Source organism: Eretmochelys imbricata, chromosome 3 (genome assembly GCF_965152235.1).
Source record: "Eretmochelys imbricata isolate rEreImb1 chromosome 3, rEreImb1.hap1, whole genome shotgun sequence".
Taxonomy (NCBI): domain Eukaryota; kingdom Metazoa; phylum Chordata; order Testudines; family Cheloniidae; genus Eretmochelys; species Eretmochelys imbricata.
The window spans coordinates 199,501,583-199,521,824 of NC_135574.1; the positions used below are offsets into that span (position 1 = coordinate 199,501,583).

General features: G+C 40.2%; 1 protein-coding gene across 7 annotated transcripts in view; it reads left to right on the forward strand.

Moving 5' to 3' along the window:
* Positions 1 to 16,807, forward strand: part of TASP1 (taspase 1) — a 156,995-nt gene extending 140,188 nt beyond the window's left edge. For 5 of the 7 annotated variants that reach the window (XM_077814073.1, XM_077814074.1, XM_077814072.1 and 2 more), the window contains one exon: positions 15,269 to 16,807. In XM_077814073.1, coding sequence (XP_077670199.1) covers positions 15,269 to 15,361 — 93 coding nt within the window. In that variant the 3' untranslated portion in view covers positions 15,362 to 16,807. The remainder of the gene's footprint in view (positions 1 to 15,268) is intronic. The other 2 variants (XM_077814078.1, XM_077814077.1) reach the window with 1 other exon arrangement.
* Positions 16,808 to 20,242: the final 3,435 nt, after the last annotated feature.

Sequence of the window (20,242 nt, forward strand, 5' to 3'; positions counted from 1 at the left end):
TTCTGACTTTTATGCCTCATTACGTGTACTCACATAAATTCTCTCTATTTGTAGTTAATAAACTTGTTTATAGTTTTAGCTGTATGCGGTGCATTTAAGTTGAAATGTCTGGATAGCTGTTTAAAATACTAAGATGGAGTATTATTCCCTTAAAAGAATAAGGGACTTAATATATTTGTACTGTCTGGTAGAGGGCTGGCCAGAACAAGACATACGTTTCTGGAGGAAGATCCAGGACTGGGGGGTAGGGATGTAAAAGTTTAACCAGTTAATCAGTCTTATCAGTTTATGATTAAACTCCGCTCTGGGCCCCATGCTCCCGGGGTCCCAGCTGCCAGCCCCGTGCGCCAGGGAGTCCCCAACTGCAGCACCCCCCCATGCCCCTAGTTCCCTGCCTATGTGAACTCCTTTATGGTTAACCGTTTAACCAGTAGAATTTTAATAGCTTACACAGTTACTATTTTTAAACCTTATTTACGTCCCTACTTGGGGGTGTTGGGGTCACCCTTCAGCATAAGCAAGGCTGTAAGAGCCAAGGCGTGGCTGGCTGGCTGCTGCACACACAGACATAGCTAAGAGTGATTTACATGCCAGAGGCTGTTTGTGAGCAGTCCTGGTTGGAGGCTACAGCAGCAAGGCATTGTAATGGGCACCCCAAGTTACAGGGCAGGGGAGACCCAGCCCCCACTAGGCTGGATTGTAGCCTGCTGTGTCACAGGGACTCATCTAGATCCTCTTCAGATTCAGCACTTATTGTCCCCTCAAGAAGCCCGCCTCCATATAAATGTCTTAAAGCTCAGGGTCATTAGGAAGGCACGTGAAGCATTCCTTCCTCTTCTACAGGGATCCACAGTACAAGTGCTGACAGACACCATCATAGCTGTGGATGATATCAACAGGCAAGGGGAGCAAGATCATCTCCACGCCACCAAAAAGCCATGCAACTGTCACTTGTTCATTCCAAACCAAAACATAACAGATCAACTCTCAAGGCAATTCTTCAGCAACAATTAGTGGTCTGTCGAAGACTCAGGCCTGTTTCTATGAGTCCCTACATGCAAAAGATGTACTGTAGCACTGTTTGCTATAGAATAGAACGAGTGTCAAGCATTCTGCCCCAGAGTGGGTTTGAGCCCTGATTCCACGACAGATGTATTTTTATCCCTCAGACACAGTGGGATTGGTGTCTGTGCCTTTCCACTGATTCCCATGATACCAACAGCAATGAGGAAACTGAGGGAAGATGCAAGACTGATAACCCATACATGGCCCAGGCACTTCTGGTACTCTGATCTGTTCAGTCTTTCAACACAGTCCACCCATCAGCCTACCTGCTGCCCCGATAGTCTCACAGAATGGTCAGATTCTACAACTGAGAGCCTAGTTGCTGGCGGGATGATGTCCACTGAAAGTAGCTCTTGAGCTGAGCTTCAGAACATTCTGCTTCAAAGCAGGAGACCTTCAACCAGACTAACTTACAAAGGTAAATGTAAGTTGTTTTCTATTGGTGCATCTCAGTATTAGCTGTCTCTCTTGACATCGCTAGTTTCAGCAATATTGCTAGCCTTCAAATAATCTGGACTTTCTAACAATTCCATAAGAGTCCACCTATCAGTGTTATAGTCACATCATTCTCCTAGCCAGGGCCAAACTGTATTTTCCCACCATGAGGTGGCAATATTCCTGAATGGCCTCATACATTTTTTTTCCCTCCAGTTCAGCACCCTTTCCCTCTTGGAACCTCAGTATAGAATTAGAAGGACTCATTCATGCATTCTTTTAACTCTTAGCCTTTCTGGTAGCCATTAGATCTGCAGATTGAGATCCTCATGGCAGTTCCCCTTATCTAGAGTTTCATAAGAACCAGGTCACTCTTAGATGTCACCCCCAATTTCTGCCTAAGGTTGTCTCGGTTCCATGTAAACCAGTTCATTCACTTCATGGTTTTCTTTCCCAGGCCTTGCTCAACCCTGGAGGAAGCTAACCATCACACACTCTAAGGGCGCTGTTCTATTAATTAGACAGAACAAAAGCATTCAGGAACACATCCAGACTGTGTCCTTTGCTGATACAGTTTAGGAGCAATCTGTGCCCTCATAGGTTATCTAAGTGAGCCTCCAACTATATAAGGACATGTTATTAAGTTAGCCAAGTTAGACCCACCTAGTCACATGAGAGCTCATTGCACTAGGGCTGAGGCAGCCTCTGCTGCCTGTTTGAGGAATGTCCCTATATTTGAAATTTGTAGGGCAACTACATAGAGCTCAAATCATGCACTTACAAGACACTATTGCCCTGGGCCCACTTTGTCGTGTATACCTCCAGGTGTGAGGAGAAGCGGGGAGTGAGAGTACTTAGGGTGTAGGCATAGCCCCAGTGGCCATTGCTGGCTAAAGGAATCTGATTTTGTGTACTTGGGGCTCTTGCTTACAAACAGTGTAATCTGTGTGGTGAATGCATCTAGAAGAACCATACTTCTGTAGGGTAACTGTTTTGTGTAGTGTTGAAATACAATGAAGCTTAATTTGTGATGAAACAAAAGGAACAATAATGCTTTATAGGATATTCTGGTATCTTGGGTCAAGTATTTGTTGATGGGTTCTCTTATTTGGAGACTGACACCTTTTGAAAATAGTTTTTTTTCCTTAGTCATGTTTTCTGTAGTATGTACAGCCCCATTGCTACCTCTCAAATTACATGTCATAATTTATAAACACTATTGCGAGGGCTTGGCTAAACAGTATTTGTACTGTTTTAACTGTATCTGTTTGAAATGCTGTAGTTAAGTGGTACAACACCTTCGTGTGGAAGCTGTTATACTAATATAGTTTATTCCTATAAAACTAGTGGAATAAGCTATATGTGTTTAAAGGTGCTCTATATCAATATAACTTCATAAAAATTAGGGGTTGTACCAGTTTAAATATTTTGGTTTAAAAAGCAAACCAACAAAAACAAACCATAAGTGAAATAGTTAAATCAGTTTTAAAAAACAACTGTGTAGACCTGGTCTGAGTTATGCATTGGCAGCTAGTGCTTTCTGGATCGACATTTACCAGTTCTGGGCTTAAAGGAGTTCAACTAGAACTGCCCTCTTACATTTGGTTTATGACTAGGGCTTCAATTAAAAATCAGTAATTCATTGCCCTTGTAACTACTCTTATTTTCCATTTGAATTCCTTCAGGTTTATTTACCTTGTCTTAAAAATACATTTTTGAGGAGGATAGGAAACGGCTGGTAGAGAGGAAACCACCTATTTGCCTAAGTTGTTGTTTTGTGTTCCAACTCAACTGCTTTAAACACTGCAATTGCTCCTGCTGTTTTTGCTCTTTAGGTTTACTGACGCCCTAAATGGGTGCTTTATTCCCATCTTGTTTCATTTGAAGCAGGATCAAAATAGGCATGTAGAAGAGACTTAATGCAATGTTGAGAAACTGAGTGGGAGCCTGCAGGAAGTACTTGTGGTGCAATTTAATTGTGGGCTTGACTTAGAGTGGGAGGGGGGATGGTACGTGTTAATTGTGGTAGCTTGTTGTAGAAAATATTCTATACGGAAACTGGTATTCAGGAAAAGAATTCCTTAGTTCACATTATTCATTTCCAGTAGTCCTTGTTGATTTAGGCTTTAATTCCTTCTGTTGTATCACTGCAGTCCCTTTCCTTGCAGGTGGAAAGCCGAAATAGATCTGTATTTATTATTTTTAGTATTGGAGCACCTTGGAGCCCTAGCCCTGGATCAGGACCCTGTTTTACTAGGCTCTGTACAAACACAGAACAAAAATACAGTCCTTGCCCCCAACAAGCTTACAGTCTAAATCAGTGGTCCCCAACCTTTCTTGTGGGAATAGCATATTGCTATTCCCAGTAGACTGTGGCAGGCGCCGGACACCCCACCACCGAAATGCTGCTGCTGAGAAGCAGCAGTGGCAAGAAGCGTTGCTGCCGAAATGCCGCCAAGAAACAGCAACGCTTCTCAGCAGCATTTTGGTGGGCGATTCTCCGGCGGCCACGCTCGGCGGTGGCATTTTGGTGGCGGGGTGTCCCGCGGGCACTGCGTTGGGGACCCCTGGTCTAGAGACAGCAGATGGTATAGACAGACAAGGAAGTACAAGGAAACAGTGAGACAGTGTTGGTCAGTATGATAAATCGTTGTCTCTCTACACCAGGAAGTAAGCATCATAGCAAAGAAGAGTTTTTTAAGGAGGGATTTGGAGGACAATTAAGTGGCTTTGAAGAATGTTATGGGGCTTTCCTCTAAAGTGTGAGGGGCAGCATGGGAGAAAACACAAATTGTCAGTGAAGGGATATATAAAAGATCTGAACTAGTTTTACTTCATTTACTGATGATCACTTTTACAACTAGTTAAGTTAGATACTGTTCTTATAGTGGCGGTGAAATCTGCTTCACCAATCGGAACAGATAGCTATCAGGCCAATCTCTTTGAGACAACACGTCTAGTAAATATAGCTTGTCATGTGTCAGTTATTTTCCTCAAATGTTTAAAATAGCCAACAAATGAAGTTACATGTTTGCACATTTTGCATTTTTTCCTTTTAAAATTAACATAGTCCTTTATCAAGACATGATTGATAAAAAGTTTCTAATTTACTTATTAGCTTTATTTATAAAAAAAACAGAAACTAAACGTAGTTGTAAAATGTTGAGAACCCAAAGTGCAGGGTTCTCAGCATACTTGATACACTATAATTTGATTTTATAGGACTTAGATTTTTCTACCATCTTGATGATCTAAAATCACTCTACTTTTTAAATGTCTAATTGTAATTCTTGTTGTATTCCAAATTCAACTTCCAGTTTAAAACCTGTTCCTTGTACTGAGTTTGTGACATGAATTTATAAATCTTATCCTAAGGCTGGTTTTAATAGTAAACTACTGTGTGTCATTCTTTCCATTTTCTAATTTATTGGATTTAAGTTGCTGCCCAGGGGATAGGAAAAAGTGAATGGGTAGGGGAGATGGAATCTTGTATGCCACTGTATTTACAATGAACGCTGGCTGCTGTGAATATCTACAAGAAGTGATGTCGCTTCAGTACCAAAAAAGAAAAAAAAAAAAAAACTCTGAAAACTCTTCATTTTCCAGTCAGAAAAACAGAGTGGGCAACGGGACAAGCAGAGGAAAAATGTGATTCATAGTTAGCTACTGCCATTAAAATGCTAGACGTTGTTACCAAATGTAACAGTTATTGCCCTTAAAATGTCTGAAGTAATGTGTATGACAAGTACAGATTACAATAATTGGTATTGTTTTAAGGAAGGGAGCTTCTGTACGTCATTGCATTCTTCGGTAAAAAGAGTTTATGAAAGTTCTTTGCCAAGAGAAAGATACCTACCCAATATTCACTGAGTAAAGAAATATACATTTTAATTATAATCTTAATTTGAAAATTAGTGGAAAGATTTACTGAGTAATCTTATGTTTAGTCATTTAGTCATACATTTCAGACTACAGAGAAGCTCTTTTATATGCATGAAATAGGAAAAATATGTGTCACTCTCATCTTTAAATCTGCACTCAGATATGTAGGATTCAACTGAAGAATTCTGTAATTCTTAGCTTGAAAAGAACTTTGTGCATACACTAGAACAGAGGTTCTCAAACTGTGTTCCGCGGACCACCAGTGGTCCGTGAGCTCCATTCAGTGGTCCGCAGATAGTTCCCTCTAAGATGCGCACCTGGGTGGCCGCACACGAGACAATGAAGGGCCACCCATCTAATTCGTGTAGCCACGCAGTGGGGGAAATTTGGGACATGCAGGGCTGTGGCGGCCAGAGAAAGAGGTGATTTTCCCCAGCTCCAGGGCTGTGGCTGCCAGGGAGAGACAGCCCTCCTTCCTAGCCTCCGTTCTGTGGCTGCTGTGGAGGAGGAGAGACCCTCCTCCTCCCAGTCCCAGCTTGGGGGCTGCTGCAGTGGGGCAGAGAGGGAGAGACCCCCCCCTCCTTCCTAGCCCAGGTCGGTGGCTGCCACGGCAGGGGAGAGAGGGCACAACCATTGCATTAGAAAGGTAAAACTACTGATATTAAAATATGAGTTGTGTACTTTTATTTGTAGAACAAAAAAAGTTTATTATTAAGGGTTTTTTTATATAGCGCTTTTATCCAAAGCGCTTTACAATAGTTAGCTAATGGTACAAACAACATTTGGAAAGATCATTAAGTGGTCCACCAAGACCCTCAGCTATTTTCAAGTGGTCCGCGGAAAAAAAATTTGAGAACCACTGCTCTAGAACATCCAGTTCTCTGCTCAGAACTCAGCAGTCCAGCTTAGCTGGAAAGGACCATCCTGAGTTGAAATACAAATTAGAATATTTTGTTAATAGAACGTAGATTCCAAAGCCAGAAAGGATCATTGTGATCATCTAGTCTGACCTCCTGTATAACACAGGCTATAGAACTCCCCTACAATAATTTCTTTTGAACTAGCGCATATCTTTAAATATAAAAATCCAGCCTTGATTTAAAAATTGCCACTGATGGAGAATCCACCAAGACCGTTGATAAATTGTTCCAGTGGTTAATTACTCTCACAGTTAAAAGTGTATGTTTTATTTCCAGTCTGAATTTTTGCCTAGCTTCAACTTCCAGCTTCATTTGAACATCATGAAAATACTGGGTTCTGAGATCTGGGAACACAGCAGAAGGCTTTTATATTTAATTCTTTTGTTTTTAAAGCTGGAAAGATAGGAGGATTTCCACTTCGAACCATCACACCATTGACCAGGGGTAATCAATTATTTTTCGTCAAGGTCCAGACTTCTTGGTCAAGGTACAGTCATGGTCCAGTCTCTAGAGAATATAATACAAAAATAATAATAATAGTAATAATTAAATAAAAAGATTTCACTGGCAGTTCAGAAGCACCTGGTAGTCCAGATTTGGCCTGCAGTCCACCTATTGACAATCCCTGCATTAAACTGTGGATTTGACTTTGTAGTAAGATGTACCTAGAGCAGTCCACATTGCTGAGCTAAGACACTGAACCTTAAATGACTGAAACACACATCTGTGATTATGTAGCTGTCTCTACTGTATTAATCCTGCTAAATCTTGCTCCAGTTTAAACGTAGCTGGGGTGAAATTCCAGCGCCTGATGAAATTCTGGATCAAGCTGGAATGTTTGGTGGGCTTTAGCCAAGTTCTAAACATTGAATTTGGCCCCTTATTTACGCTTCTGCTCGGTATCGTGTTCCTATTTCACACAAGATAATATGTTCAACATTTTAGGAACAGGCTAAAATATTTGGGCTTGTTTATTATGTGCACTGTTTTCCTCTACATTAAACATAAAATATTTATAATTGCAGCAGATATTAATAGTGGGGTGTAAGTATGAATATATCTGTTATCTGACTCTGCTTTTGCAACACTTAGGATAGTGAAAATCTTGAGTTTTGGTATATTTTTTAAATATCACTAATCTGAGAGTTATCATCTAATGCTCTGAGTCCCAAATCATCATCAGTTGGTAGAATGGTGCATTGTTATTCATCTTTTTAAACTATCTAAATGTGACTTTGAATTATATGGGAAGTACAGTTAACTGAGAGGGATTAAAACACTTACTTTAGAAACTATCTTAATGTATATCAATCCATCTTAATGTGTTGTACTAACATTTTAAAATGTAAAAATAGTCTAGAATCACTATATTCAGTTTGTAGATTCCTTTTTTTTGTTGGCGTTCTCTTGACTTCCTTATTAACTCAAGGTCTACTTAGAATTCTAACCTCATTTCCCATAGGTTATTTATGATTTGTATACAGTAAATTGATGTGGCAATTTTTTTCTCTAATAAGTAAGGTGGCAGAGTGCAAATGAAATTCAGTGCATTTTATTCTTGATTTGCTTATTCTTAATGATACTGTTCCAGCTCTCAAAAATGTACTGGATATCAGAATGATATTTCTGTAAACAAAATATTCTAACCAAAACACACTTTCCCCTGTATGGTAAATTAGTTGAAAAATAAGTGAGGCATTCATTAGGTTTGCACAAGTACTGAATGTGCTGTCATACGGTCGTTATGCACGAACCTAATTTACACTATATGCTGGTTTGCAGTTTGTGATGGACTCTGTCTTTCGTGCAGCTCTGTCTTACTTTTGGCTTACTCATATTCATTTCACATTATGTTTATGGCTTTAATGAAAAAAATGAGCTAATCATTGACAAGAACTATTACTTTTATATGCACAAAAAAGGCCAAGTGACATCATTTTGGAGAGCACTTAAACTGGTCTTTTTCTTTTAAAGACTTTAATAAATGCTTGTCATATTAGCTAGTACAGTTCACCTTTCAAGTCATGTCAGAATACTTTATCAAATGGGGCACCAAATAGCAATGTTCTTGGCACAACATGTGTAGTTTAAGAAAAAAATTAATCCTAAAGCCAAGTAATTCAGATTTGAAAGATACATTTGATCCAAAAGAAGAAATCATATAATGTTCTTACCGTAATTAACAATTATTCCAGGCCAGAAAGATTACCCTTTGGTTTGGGCTTTAAGAGGAGTGGGAGGGATCGCTAGAGTTCAAAACCAAATCATAACAGATGCTACCTTACACAGGCAGGGTTTTGGTAGTTATTACAAAAAATCAAGAACAAAAAACACCAGTGCAAGCTTCAGCTCCCAGTTTCCTACAAAAATAGTTCAAGTGATGTTTGTCTGCTCCTTCTCTTTCATTATACATGAGATTTGGTACTCTAAACCCATAGAGGTCCAGTACTGCTGCTTTTCTTCCTTGTCCACATAGCAGCCGTTCTCCTTTGGGAGCCATGCTTCTATATGGCCCTCCCAACCTCATCCAGCGGATTTCATTTCAAGGGGGACACCAAAGTAAAATGATTCTCACAGAGTTAATATCTTATTCTGCATATTCCCAACAGGAAGAGTGAGGCATGTACTATATTGACAGGCTGTCCCTTTTGCCCCTAATCTGTCTCCTATTGATAGGGTTGCCAGGTGTCCGGTTTTTGACTGGAACATCTGGTCGTAAAAGGACGTGGCCATTAAAAGTCCGATTGGTGCAGGACTGGCAGGCTCCCTACCCGGTTCTGCATGACTCCTGGGAAGAGACGACATGTCCCTCTGGCTCCTAGGCATAGCCAGCGGGCTCTGCACACTGACCCTGCCCTGAGCGCCGGCTCCGCAGCTCCCTTTGGCCGGAAGCTGTGGGGGCAGCGCCTGTGGGCTGGGGCAGTGGGCAAAGCCCCCTGGCTGCAACTACACCCAGAAGCTGAAGGCACATGTCGCTGCTTCCCGGTAGCCACCTGAAGTAAGCGCCGCCCAGATTCTGTACCCCTCACCGTATCCTGCACCCCTACCCCAGCCTGAGCCTCCATCCACACTCCAAACCCCTTCGCCCCAACCCAGAGCCCCCTCCTGCACTCCAAACCCCTCATCCCTGGCCCCATCCCAGAACCCTCACCCCCTCCCGGACCCTGAACCCCTCATTTCTGGCCCCAACCCAGAGCCCTCAGCCCCAGCCAGAGCCCTCACCCCCTCCTGCACTCCAATCCCCTGCCCCAGCCCGGTGAAAATGAGCAAGTGAGTGAGGGTGGGGAGAGCAAGTAACGGAGGGAGTGGGGATGGAGTGACAAGGGGCAGGGCCACAGGGAAGGGGTGGGGCAAGAGTGTTCCATTTTCTGCTTTTGGAAAGTTGGCAACCCTGCCTGTTGATCCACAGTGCAGTAACAGAGAAGCTTCCATGGGGTTGGAAGAAGGGAGTGGAACTTGTTTTCTATTCCTATGCTTTTTTTGTGCCCCCATCCCAGACCTAGGTTCCCTCCATTTGCAAAGCTAAAGGTACAATGTAATCTAACTAAACGCTCTCCTGTCCTGTTGTGTTCCGTACAAGCCTAAATTCAGCAAGAATTAAAAATGTGTAGTGTAGGGGGTATTTATTTATTAAAAAAAAAAAGTAACAAACTATACAAGTAAGGTGGCTGAGTCTGAAAAATCTTACTAAAATCAAAGGAGACATGTATTTAGTGTAAATTGTTATGCCTAAGAATAAGGGTTGATGAGAGTCTAATCTTAAAAGGTCATTTGGGAGTTTAATTGAATATAAAATGTATAGCACTTCAAATCTATTCTTTCGTACAACATGAAATAGCTATGGATATTTTAAAAATAAAATATTGTGACCTTATTTCTCTTTAAAAAGTCATCTTAATATTTTTTCTGTTTGACATAATAGTTACTTGCTTTTGAGTAAAAGTGACATGAAATGTTATGCATAAAATCGGATAGTACTTCATTTATTACTTGATACTGAGTTGCATGCAAGATAAAGAGATGATGAGAAAAGTTTATATGTCAAGACGCATGCAAGGATTTTGATTATACATGCATTTGCATGTGTGTTGTAGTTCAGTAAGGAGATACACAGATTTTGGAGGTGTACTTTAGGTTTTTATGTACTGGAAATCCTTTTCATAGTCAAAAAAGTGGAATAGCGTGCCTGTGTCTAAATAACACATCTGAGAGACAAATTTACTGATCATCTGTTAAAACGTTCTTGTGTTTTGAAAAATCTATTCAAATTCTCACTGAGGTTTCATATTCAAGAGCCAGCTGCTGTCGTTAGAAATAATAAGTATATTTAGAGTGATTTTCAATATGTAACTCAACCCAGCCTCCCAGTTTTCACCTGCAGTTGTTTGTGGGTGTATTGAGGCATCTAACTTTACCTGATTTGTGGGGTAAGCAGGTAAGCACAAATTTTATTAATTGTGCCCACCGTTTGTTTGGGTTAGAAAAATCATGTCTCAAAAATTGAATCCTTTATAATGAATGAATAAATATCCTACTGCAGGCCTAAGAAATTTTGGTGGTTCTGTTTTGGTAAAAAATATTTGCCTGTGTGCCACTTGGCAGAATCTGTGGGCATCCATGCCTCATACTGTACTATTTCTTCGTTCCAATAGTGTACTCTGCCATGACCATCTCCACTTCATAATAGATGTCTGATTCAGATTAGGCCACTGAGCCACATTGACTGTGGTATCATATTGTGTGATCAGTAGCATGCTTCTACTGAGTAAAGACTGTTACTGCATACTACTAAGAAAATTGATTTTACATGATAGCTCTAATTTTATTTGGGGTTTTAAATAGACCACCGAAAAAGATATTTGCAAATTTGGTTCTACCAGTTATTCTTATAAATCTTTTTAAACAAATGGAAGGTTAACTCTGAAATAATAGTTCCAAAAATTGTCAGTTGCATTTGAGGGGAACCATAGGAGATTTGAAGGGAACCCTCTCTTCTTGAAATGTTAAATCATGATCTCGATCAAAATTGTTCTAAAAGTAGAAAGATGCTCATATATCACGTAGGAGGGCTAAGGATCAAAGTTGAACCAGTAAAATGAAAACCTTAAAAATGTTTTTAATTAAATCTGATTCTGTCATTTAACTGAAAAGAAGACCACCTAAGAGCAGACACCAGGATAACCTTATCAAGGAGGGGGTTAAAAGAGGCCGAGCCTCTGGAATATAGAATGTCTTTACAGTGAATTGTGGTTAAGGTTCTAAATAACATTCTGCTCAACCGATACATGTTGTTACTGTTTTATCTTTGAGACTTACAGACTTTCAAAACATACCACCTCACAGTGTGTTAAATTGTGCAATCCTGGGACCTTTTAAGATTAATGGGACTATAGGGTCTAGTAAGTGCACAGCAACATAAATAAGGCTTGCACCGTCTAGCCTCCCACTAGCAGCGGAGCAGTTACAAGACATTCTATTTTATAAAATGACTGTCAGGGCGAGGTCCTAGGTAACCAGACCTAGTGGTCAGAGCCGGAGTCCACAGCTGGGAGTCAAGAGTCAGCTGGGTCAAGATACTAGGGATTCAGAGGCAGGAGACAAACCAGAGGTCAGAACCACAAGTCAGAGGTCAGGATCCAAGCCAGGTCAGGACACCAGGAAGTTAAGCTGGGGGATCAGGAGTAGGAGGCACACAGTCCAGAGCAGGGGGGAGCTCAGTTGTTCGGACAGTTTCTTGTTCCTCGCTTAAATAGGGCCAACGGGCCAATTGGCTGCTCTGGGACGCCACCAATGGAACATCAGAGGTGGAGCCTCAAGCTGGGCTCCATGGGTCCTGGATTAGGAGTTGTCAACAGGCTCCCAAGTGGAGAGTTGAAGCATGGCTACTCCTGTGACCCAAGTTTGAGGCCGATGGGTCATGCCAGTGACATCTCTCCCGATTAAAACAGAAATAAAGAAATAAAGTCCAATCCTGCAAGTCTTATTCTTCTGAAGCTTGAACTAGCATTGAGAGTTCAGCACTTGGAAGACTGGCAGAATCCAGCCCATAATGTAAAAAATAATTTTTTTTAAAAATAAAAAAAAAGCTCACCATTTTATAATGAGACTACTGGCAAAATAGGTGTAAATTTTTTGCCTAAGTCCCTTCATCTAATGCAAAATATACCAGAATATCTGGCAATGAAATTTAAGCGGCTGAGCCTGTTATATATTTAACTATTATGAAATAATAAAATTCCCAGAATTAAGTGATTGGCTTTAATCTGCACATATGGAAAATGAGGACTTTATGTCTTCAGTGTATCGGTTTTTGCAACTTCAGTATACGCTACAGATAATCGTATTGCATGAGCATTACAGACCTGATCCTTGTCCTGGCACAAAAAAAACCTTAAAGCTGCCTTAAGAGTACAGCTAAAGAATCTGAGTGGAATAATAGCCAGGGAAACTGCTATCCTCCTCCCTAACTTCTAGCACATGGAATAGATGAGGGTATTGCAGGAACAGTGCGTGCTGGTGATTCTCTGGCAGTGTGATGTGAGGACTACACTACAAAGTTTTGTCAGCATAGCTATGTCGATCAGGGGTATGAAAAAACCCACACCCCTTAGCTGACATAGCTATGCCGGCAAAACCCCTAATGTTGACACAGTACTCGCAGAAGAGTACTTCTGTTGGCGTAGCTAACATTCAGGGAGGCAAATCGCTATGCTGGCAGAAAAGTTCCTGTCAGCATACAGTGCATCTACACTGAGGGCACTGCTGCTATAGCTATACTGACAAAATCTTTGTAGTTTAGACAACAGTAACTGTTCAACTACCCTAAGCCTCTGGGAGTGCTGTTACTATCCAGTGCGGATTTGGCCATGTCTACACTGTAAAATTAAGTTGCCCAACTTACGTTGGCACACAGCCGCCATAATAATTACATCACTTGTGCGTCTCTACGCTTTGCTCCTTGTGTTGGCAGTGCGCATCCTCACCAGGAGTACTTGTATTAATTGTCCTGTCAGTGTGGGGCATTGTGGGATGGCTCTTGAAAGCCATTAACAGTCAACATAAGCAACACAGTCTCTACGCTAACACTGGGTCAACCTGACTATTATCAACCTTGACTCTACACCACTTGTGAAGGTGGAGTTAAGTTGACATAGCAGAACAGTTACATCAGTGGGAACAAAATTTAAGTGTAGACACTTTCATGGTTAGGTTGACGCAAGGCAGCTTAAGTTGACCTAACTCTGTAGTGTAGAACAGACTGTAGAGTAGCCCTGAGTTAAATTTACAGCAGAGTCCAAACCAGCAGCTCTGGGAGTTGAGGTGTGGGCAGAAGGGTTGTAGCAAGCTGGCTGTGACACCTCTCCCAGTGCACCAAGCACTGCTTTAGCCATCTGGCCCTACATGTAATCCACGATTATTTCAATATGTAGCATTATTATATTGCAGAGTCAACACCATGTGGACCAAAATATATGCCGATATCATATAACAATGCTACATATGGAAACAATGATGGGTTACATGTAACAGTAACACAGCACTAACAATAAGGCAGAATACGCTTATATACATGTTTGGTATTGTAAAGTCTTTATCATTGCCCATTTACAACGAAGTATGCACTGGAAAATAAAGAAATTTCTTCAGTACTTACGGATCTGTCCTCCTTGGTAGGAAATTAGACTGTACAAAACAAATCTTCTGCAGTTGCAAAATAGAGCACAACAAATACAGACTGAAGAGGTGAAATAACCATTATGTCAAGCTATTGTTATGAGCAATGTGAATTATATAACCCCAATAAACACATGGGAAAAGGAGTAACTAGACACCATTAAACATGAAGAATGGTATGTGTCAAGTTGTAAATTCTTTATAAGGCTTTATGTGACTCCCTCGAAGGTAAAACAATAGACAAACAATAAACTGAAGCAGTACCACTCCTTATCACACAACAGGGCTCACACATGCCTTTGGATATAATGAATAACAGTGTTTGCCAATATAAAACCAATAAACAGATACTTTTCAGAAATAGAGGACGGGATGACTCAAGATAGAGTTTCTCAAATTTTTTCATAGTTGGACCACAGCTTAATGGTGTATCCTCCTCCATTCATAATTGTATAATATCACTTTGATAACTTTGGCAATTACTAACATTGAAAAGTAATATATGGAAAATATATTTAGCTGTCCTGTAGTGCAGTTTCACAACCAGTAATAACAAGCTCTGTGTGGTAGGGATGGTATCTTCCTATATCATTAGGGCCATTACGCATTACCGGAATATAAATAGAGAATAATATATTAAATCCGTCTAGCAATCTGACAAACTAAACTCTCATACAGATGTTTTGATCTTTCCTGCTGAAATACTGTCATGACCATACTTTTTTTCTCAAAACATTTTTGCAGTTTAACTCTTCTCTCAAAAAAGTACACAATGGAATTTCATCCTAACTTATTCATCAATTAAAGTTGGCTTTAAGCTTTGAAGCATGAGTTTGTGTCCTACAAACATATTAAGTTCTAACCCTTTTTGAATCCTCTAAGCTTTTGGCATTAATGATGTCTTCTCTCATGGAGCTGCACATATCGATTATGTATTGTGCAAAAACATATTTTCTTTTTATCAGTTTTAATTTTGTGTCAACTTTACTGAAGTCGCTTTGTTCACTTAGTAGGTAGGGTAAACTGCAGCACCCAATTTACCTGCTCTGCACTGTTTATTATTTTGCATACGTCTACTATGTCCCCTCCTATTAATTAATGTCCTCTTTATACTAAACGTTCCCGGTCTGCAGCTTTTTCAGTTGTGTTGTAATTTGCATGTATATATGTTCATATTGAACAATCTAAACATTGTGGGCTTTTTAAGATGTCTTTGTGTCCAGCGATTCCACCTGCTTTCAGTTCTCTCAGTTTTTTCCGCAATTGCTAAAGTTCTCACAATTTTTTCACAGACTCACATTTCGAGACTTCCTCCTGGAGCTGTGGCAGGGCAGTCTGTGGCAATCGAAGGAGGAGTCTGTCGGCTGGAGACCCCAGCAAACTGAATAACTAACTTCTCAGCTCAATACAGAGAATGTGAATGACATTTTGTACAATAAGCTCTTTTGTGTTTTAACAGATGTTGGGAATTTTACTCTCATTTTATACTCTTTATTGCAACCACGTGCACCATAAACTTGAGATAAATGCGGCTGTGATTTATACTCTTTTTGTGTGAATGGGTGTGTGCATGCTCATTTTTCTCCCAAACAAATCAGAACTCTTCCTAGTTGTGCAGGTGGGTGAAGATAATGTATGATTAATGTTGCATTTAAATCTTCATTGTTTACAGTTTAAAAAAAATGCCCTAAAACTATGGAAAAAAACTAATTTAAAGATGTGGTAGTAACTGTCATTCATGTTCTAAATTAGGAAGTAACGGGCCTCAGAGATAGTTGTGTGGTAATGCAAAAGTGATTGTGGTTTGTACATTTCTTTTAAGTTTAAGTGGATCCAGTGGTGACTTAAACACTGCTTCTTCATCCCCTGTGTGGGGCATTTTTCTTTGACAAAGAATGGTTTCAGTGAAACACTCTAGAGCAAAATTATGGCCAGAATTGTTTTTAAATAGTCTTATAATATAAGTTGCATCTCTCTTCCCAAGCTAAGATGTTACATAGCTTCAAGCTGTATGTATTACAAAAAAGCTATATAAAGATAATGTACCGTAATGCAGTCTTTACTTTGTGTATAATGGAATATTACAATGTAAATAAGAAAACAAAGTTTATGGAAAGATTCAATACTATTCTTTGTTTCTTGTTTAAATATATATTTTAAGAAAAAGGTACAGAAATAAACGAGCACATTACTGAATGCTAAGTATGTGTATTATTGTTGAGAGATCTGATAGTAGCACTCTTCTTGAAAAAGTGACTCCCTCAAAGTTCACTTACAGCATGTTTGTATGTATATTAATGTGTCTAATATGTATGAATTATGCATACATTTACTATAATACTTTTCCCCTACATATTCTAAAAAGCTACATATTCATATAACTATGTAGGCCACATCTGCCTTGTAAGTATAAACAGTTATCTCTGGACACCGGTTCTGATATTTTAGCAAATCATTTGAGTTCTGAAGATGAGTTCTTACATTTCAGATATCCATTCAGTATTCTTCTTCCTGTTGGCAATGACGGCACCATAAGATTTTTGAAACAACCAACTTTTGTACAATGTCTTGTAGATAGGCCAAAGAGAAACAACAGTAGTTTATCTTTTTTCTGTTCAAATTTGGTATCAGAAAATAGATACTCCATTTTACCTTTTTCCAGAAGTACAGGATAAGTATGTAGTCTAATAACATATAGTTCACCTAACAGTGTACTCACACCTTTTTTTTTTTTTTTGTATTTTTGTGCCTGCTTATAACAGAAATGCTTGATTCTGATTACATGGTTGCATTGATTATGATATCAATGTTTTATGGAAAAAATTCTTAATAAATTTATTTTTAAAAAACTGGCCTGAATTAATTTTGAAGGTAATGTCACTGCATGCTTAGAGCTGTTTTTCCATTGTGACAAATCTGCAGGCACAGATCTGTAAGGACAAATTCTCTGGTGTAAATTAGTGCAGCTCCACAGAAGTCACTGGAGCTGTGCCAGATTACACCAGCGGAGAATTTGGACCATAATTGGGACAACCAGATAGATTAATCTCTGTGCCTAGCAGTTTAGAATATGCATTTTACCTCCCTGCTTTTTTACGGTCTCTCAGTAGCAGACTAAGGTTGCATCAGAATTTTCTATTTTACAGGGTCTGTACCTCAAGTGTCTCACCATTTTTTGGAACCCTTTTTTGTTAACCTGCTATGGAGAATTTGAACCAAATTTCAGATGCTAATTAATATGTTTGTGAAATTATCTCCAACCTGTGTTTTGTGTTTGTATGTTGTTTTTTAGGGAATTATAGAAAATCTGACCACTGGAAAAGCTTGATTCTTCCCCACCTCCACCCCTCACACAGTGCACATTTACTGCTCCCTGCTGCTGCCTGAGTAGTAACATTGTGACTTGAGAGAGAATCAGCCACTCATCACTCCCTCCTTCAGTTCATTTGCGTACTTGGGGAGAGTCAATAATATCCTGGTTGTCATAGCTATGGCTGCTTTTGACAGCTGATTTCCTCAGACTATTCTAACATATTTCAAAGAACCCCCAACCCTAGGACAGTGCATCCCATGCTTTCCAATCGGCGGAGTCTCCTTCTGCTCCCTTCCCTCAGACGTATCATCTGATCCACTCTCCGCATTAGTACCTGTGGAGAGAACATGAAAACGGTTACTTACCTGTATCTGCCCTGCTGGTACGTGGACGTTCCCCTTTTTTCTTCTGGAAGTCACATGATGCCAAATTTCTTCACCATCCTTCTGTCCCCGATGTGCAGCCTGCTCTGAATCTTCAGAACCTTGTGCCCGTAGAAGCCTATCCTGACATCCGTCCAGGTAATAATAAGGGCAATGCACTGAGCTCAGAAGGATTTTTATGTTGAGATGTATTGGACCAGATCCTCAGCTGATGTAAATAAATGCAGCTTTTCCAAAGGGGAGCTACGTTGATTTACACAGTTGAGGATCTGGAGACAATGAAGAATGGCAAGATTTTGGGCGGAAAAAAACGACTATTGAGGTTTTTGTAAATACCAGTATTTGAGGTAATGGCCCTCTTACTATGATTTTGGCGCGTAATTGGAGGATTCTCCCCTGTGGGAACTGTTCCTCTGGACTTGATAGGGGTGAATATGCTACTTGGTTATTTCAGATTCTTTTTATTGTGGATTTCATGGAAACAGTTTCAAAATGACCCTTTTTGCCATCTGAAATGTTTTGGTGTCTAGCGGTTTCTATTTGTGTGCAATTAACCCCGCAAACATTTCTTGTTTGAGTTCAATCTTTCTGAAAACAAGCAGGATTTTAAAAATGGTTTGTGAAATAGTTAAATTGGCCCCTTAACTTTTTCCCCCTTCACCCTACCTTCAACTTATGTTTACTACCTTGTGGACCAAAGGAAAGCCCTGACGATTTGAATTCCAGCATATGGGTAGTGCTCCCTTGGTGATTTTGTTGTTGTTAACCAGTTTATTTGAGCATAAGCTTTCGTGAGCTACAGCTCACTTCATCGGATGCTTATGCTCAAATAAATTGGTTAGTCTCTAAGGTGCCACAAGTACTCCTTTTCTTTTTGCGAATACAGACTAACACGGCTGTTACTCTGAAACCTGTTGTTGTTAGTAAGCAACTGAAGTATTTGTTTGCTTTGTAATATAAACCAAATAGCAAATCAAGCAGAAAATGAGTAGCAAGTACTTAAGTTTTTTATTTTGGTTACATGCCTATACAATCTGTACATCACTTACCAGTGCGGGTAGACAGACATGCACTAACTCTGCTCAAGCTAGCATGCTAAAAGTAGCAGTGTAGCAGGGAGTAGTGCGGATGACTGCTTGGGCTAGGAGCCCAAGTATGTATGCAGGAGTCCGGCCTGTTTGTACTCAGGCTGCTATCCCATTGTGCTGCCCCCAGCTACACAGCTATTTTTAGAGCACTAGCTTGAGCGGGGCTAGAGCATCTCTGTCTGTCAGAGCTGGGAAGCACACTCCCAGCTGCACTATTGATGGACCCTGAGAGCAGCACACTGCTGCTGGAAGCCTGGCTTCGTATCCAGCTCTGGCACGGGACACTGAGCAGACCACCTTCCCCCGCTGTTCAGCTCCACTGTGAAGCTGTATGTCTAATGTTCTCCCCCTCCCTCTAGGTGAAAACAAAATGAACTGGCCCAATTGAGTGTGAAGCCATAGCACCGTCATTGGACTAGCAGGACAAATATTAACTCCCAGTGCTGACTGGGGAGTTACTGTCCGCAGACTCAAATGGGGTGCAGAGGTGACCCTGCAAACAATGCTCTTTTCCTGGACAGCTGGGAAAGCATGCCTGAATTTCCATGCTGGAGAAGGCAGGGCTGGAAGGACACTCATTGTGGTCACACTGAAGGCAGTGACAAAATTTGCATTGGGCCTAATCCTGCTACCAATTAAGCCATACTTGGTTTTTATTTTATTTTAGAAGAAAGGAGGATTATCAAGGATAAGTGCTGAAGACAGACATGCACCGCAACAAAGCATGTCACAAAGTCCCCTACATGTAATCATGGCTCTGCGCATTAAGTGAGATAGACCCAAAAGAAATTATACACTTGACAGCAATAGATGGTTAAAATTATTAAAAAAAAAAAAAAAAAAAAGGCAACCAGATGAAGTGCATGTAAATACAAACTGGAAATTGATTAATATAAATCAGCAAACACACAATTACACTCTTCAGGCTGTTTTCTAGTAGACCGGTTGGTGCCATGGTAGCTGCTCTTCTTTCTTAATGAGCCTTTGCTACTAGAAGACTCATTGTCTGGTATGTAGGGGTATCAGATGCATTTACTCACATGTTGCATGTTAATAAACCTATGGGCAGTGCTCCCTATGTGATGTTGTTGTTTGTTCGTGAGCAAGGGAAGTGTATGTGTTCTTTTTAGTATAAACCAAAATTGCAAACCCCAAGCAGAAACTGAGTAGCAAACACCTTAGTTTTTGATTTTGGTTAGGCGTATATATAATATGCGCACCGCCCATGCTTTTTGAACTCTCTGACAGCAGCTACTCTTAATGTTGTAAAACTATCACCATGTCTGCCTCCAAATTTGCACCAGTTTCATTAAAGAGGTGTTTTTAAACAGACTGTAGAAAATTGGTGCAAAACGGTGTGTGTGCACTTCTATTTTAATTTAGGAGTGGCTTGTTTGGTTTTAGCTTAAGTCTGCAAGAAATTGCCTTAAGCTAAATCAATTCCTTACAGAGCTGATCTAAACTGAAATAAGATACTTGTAA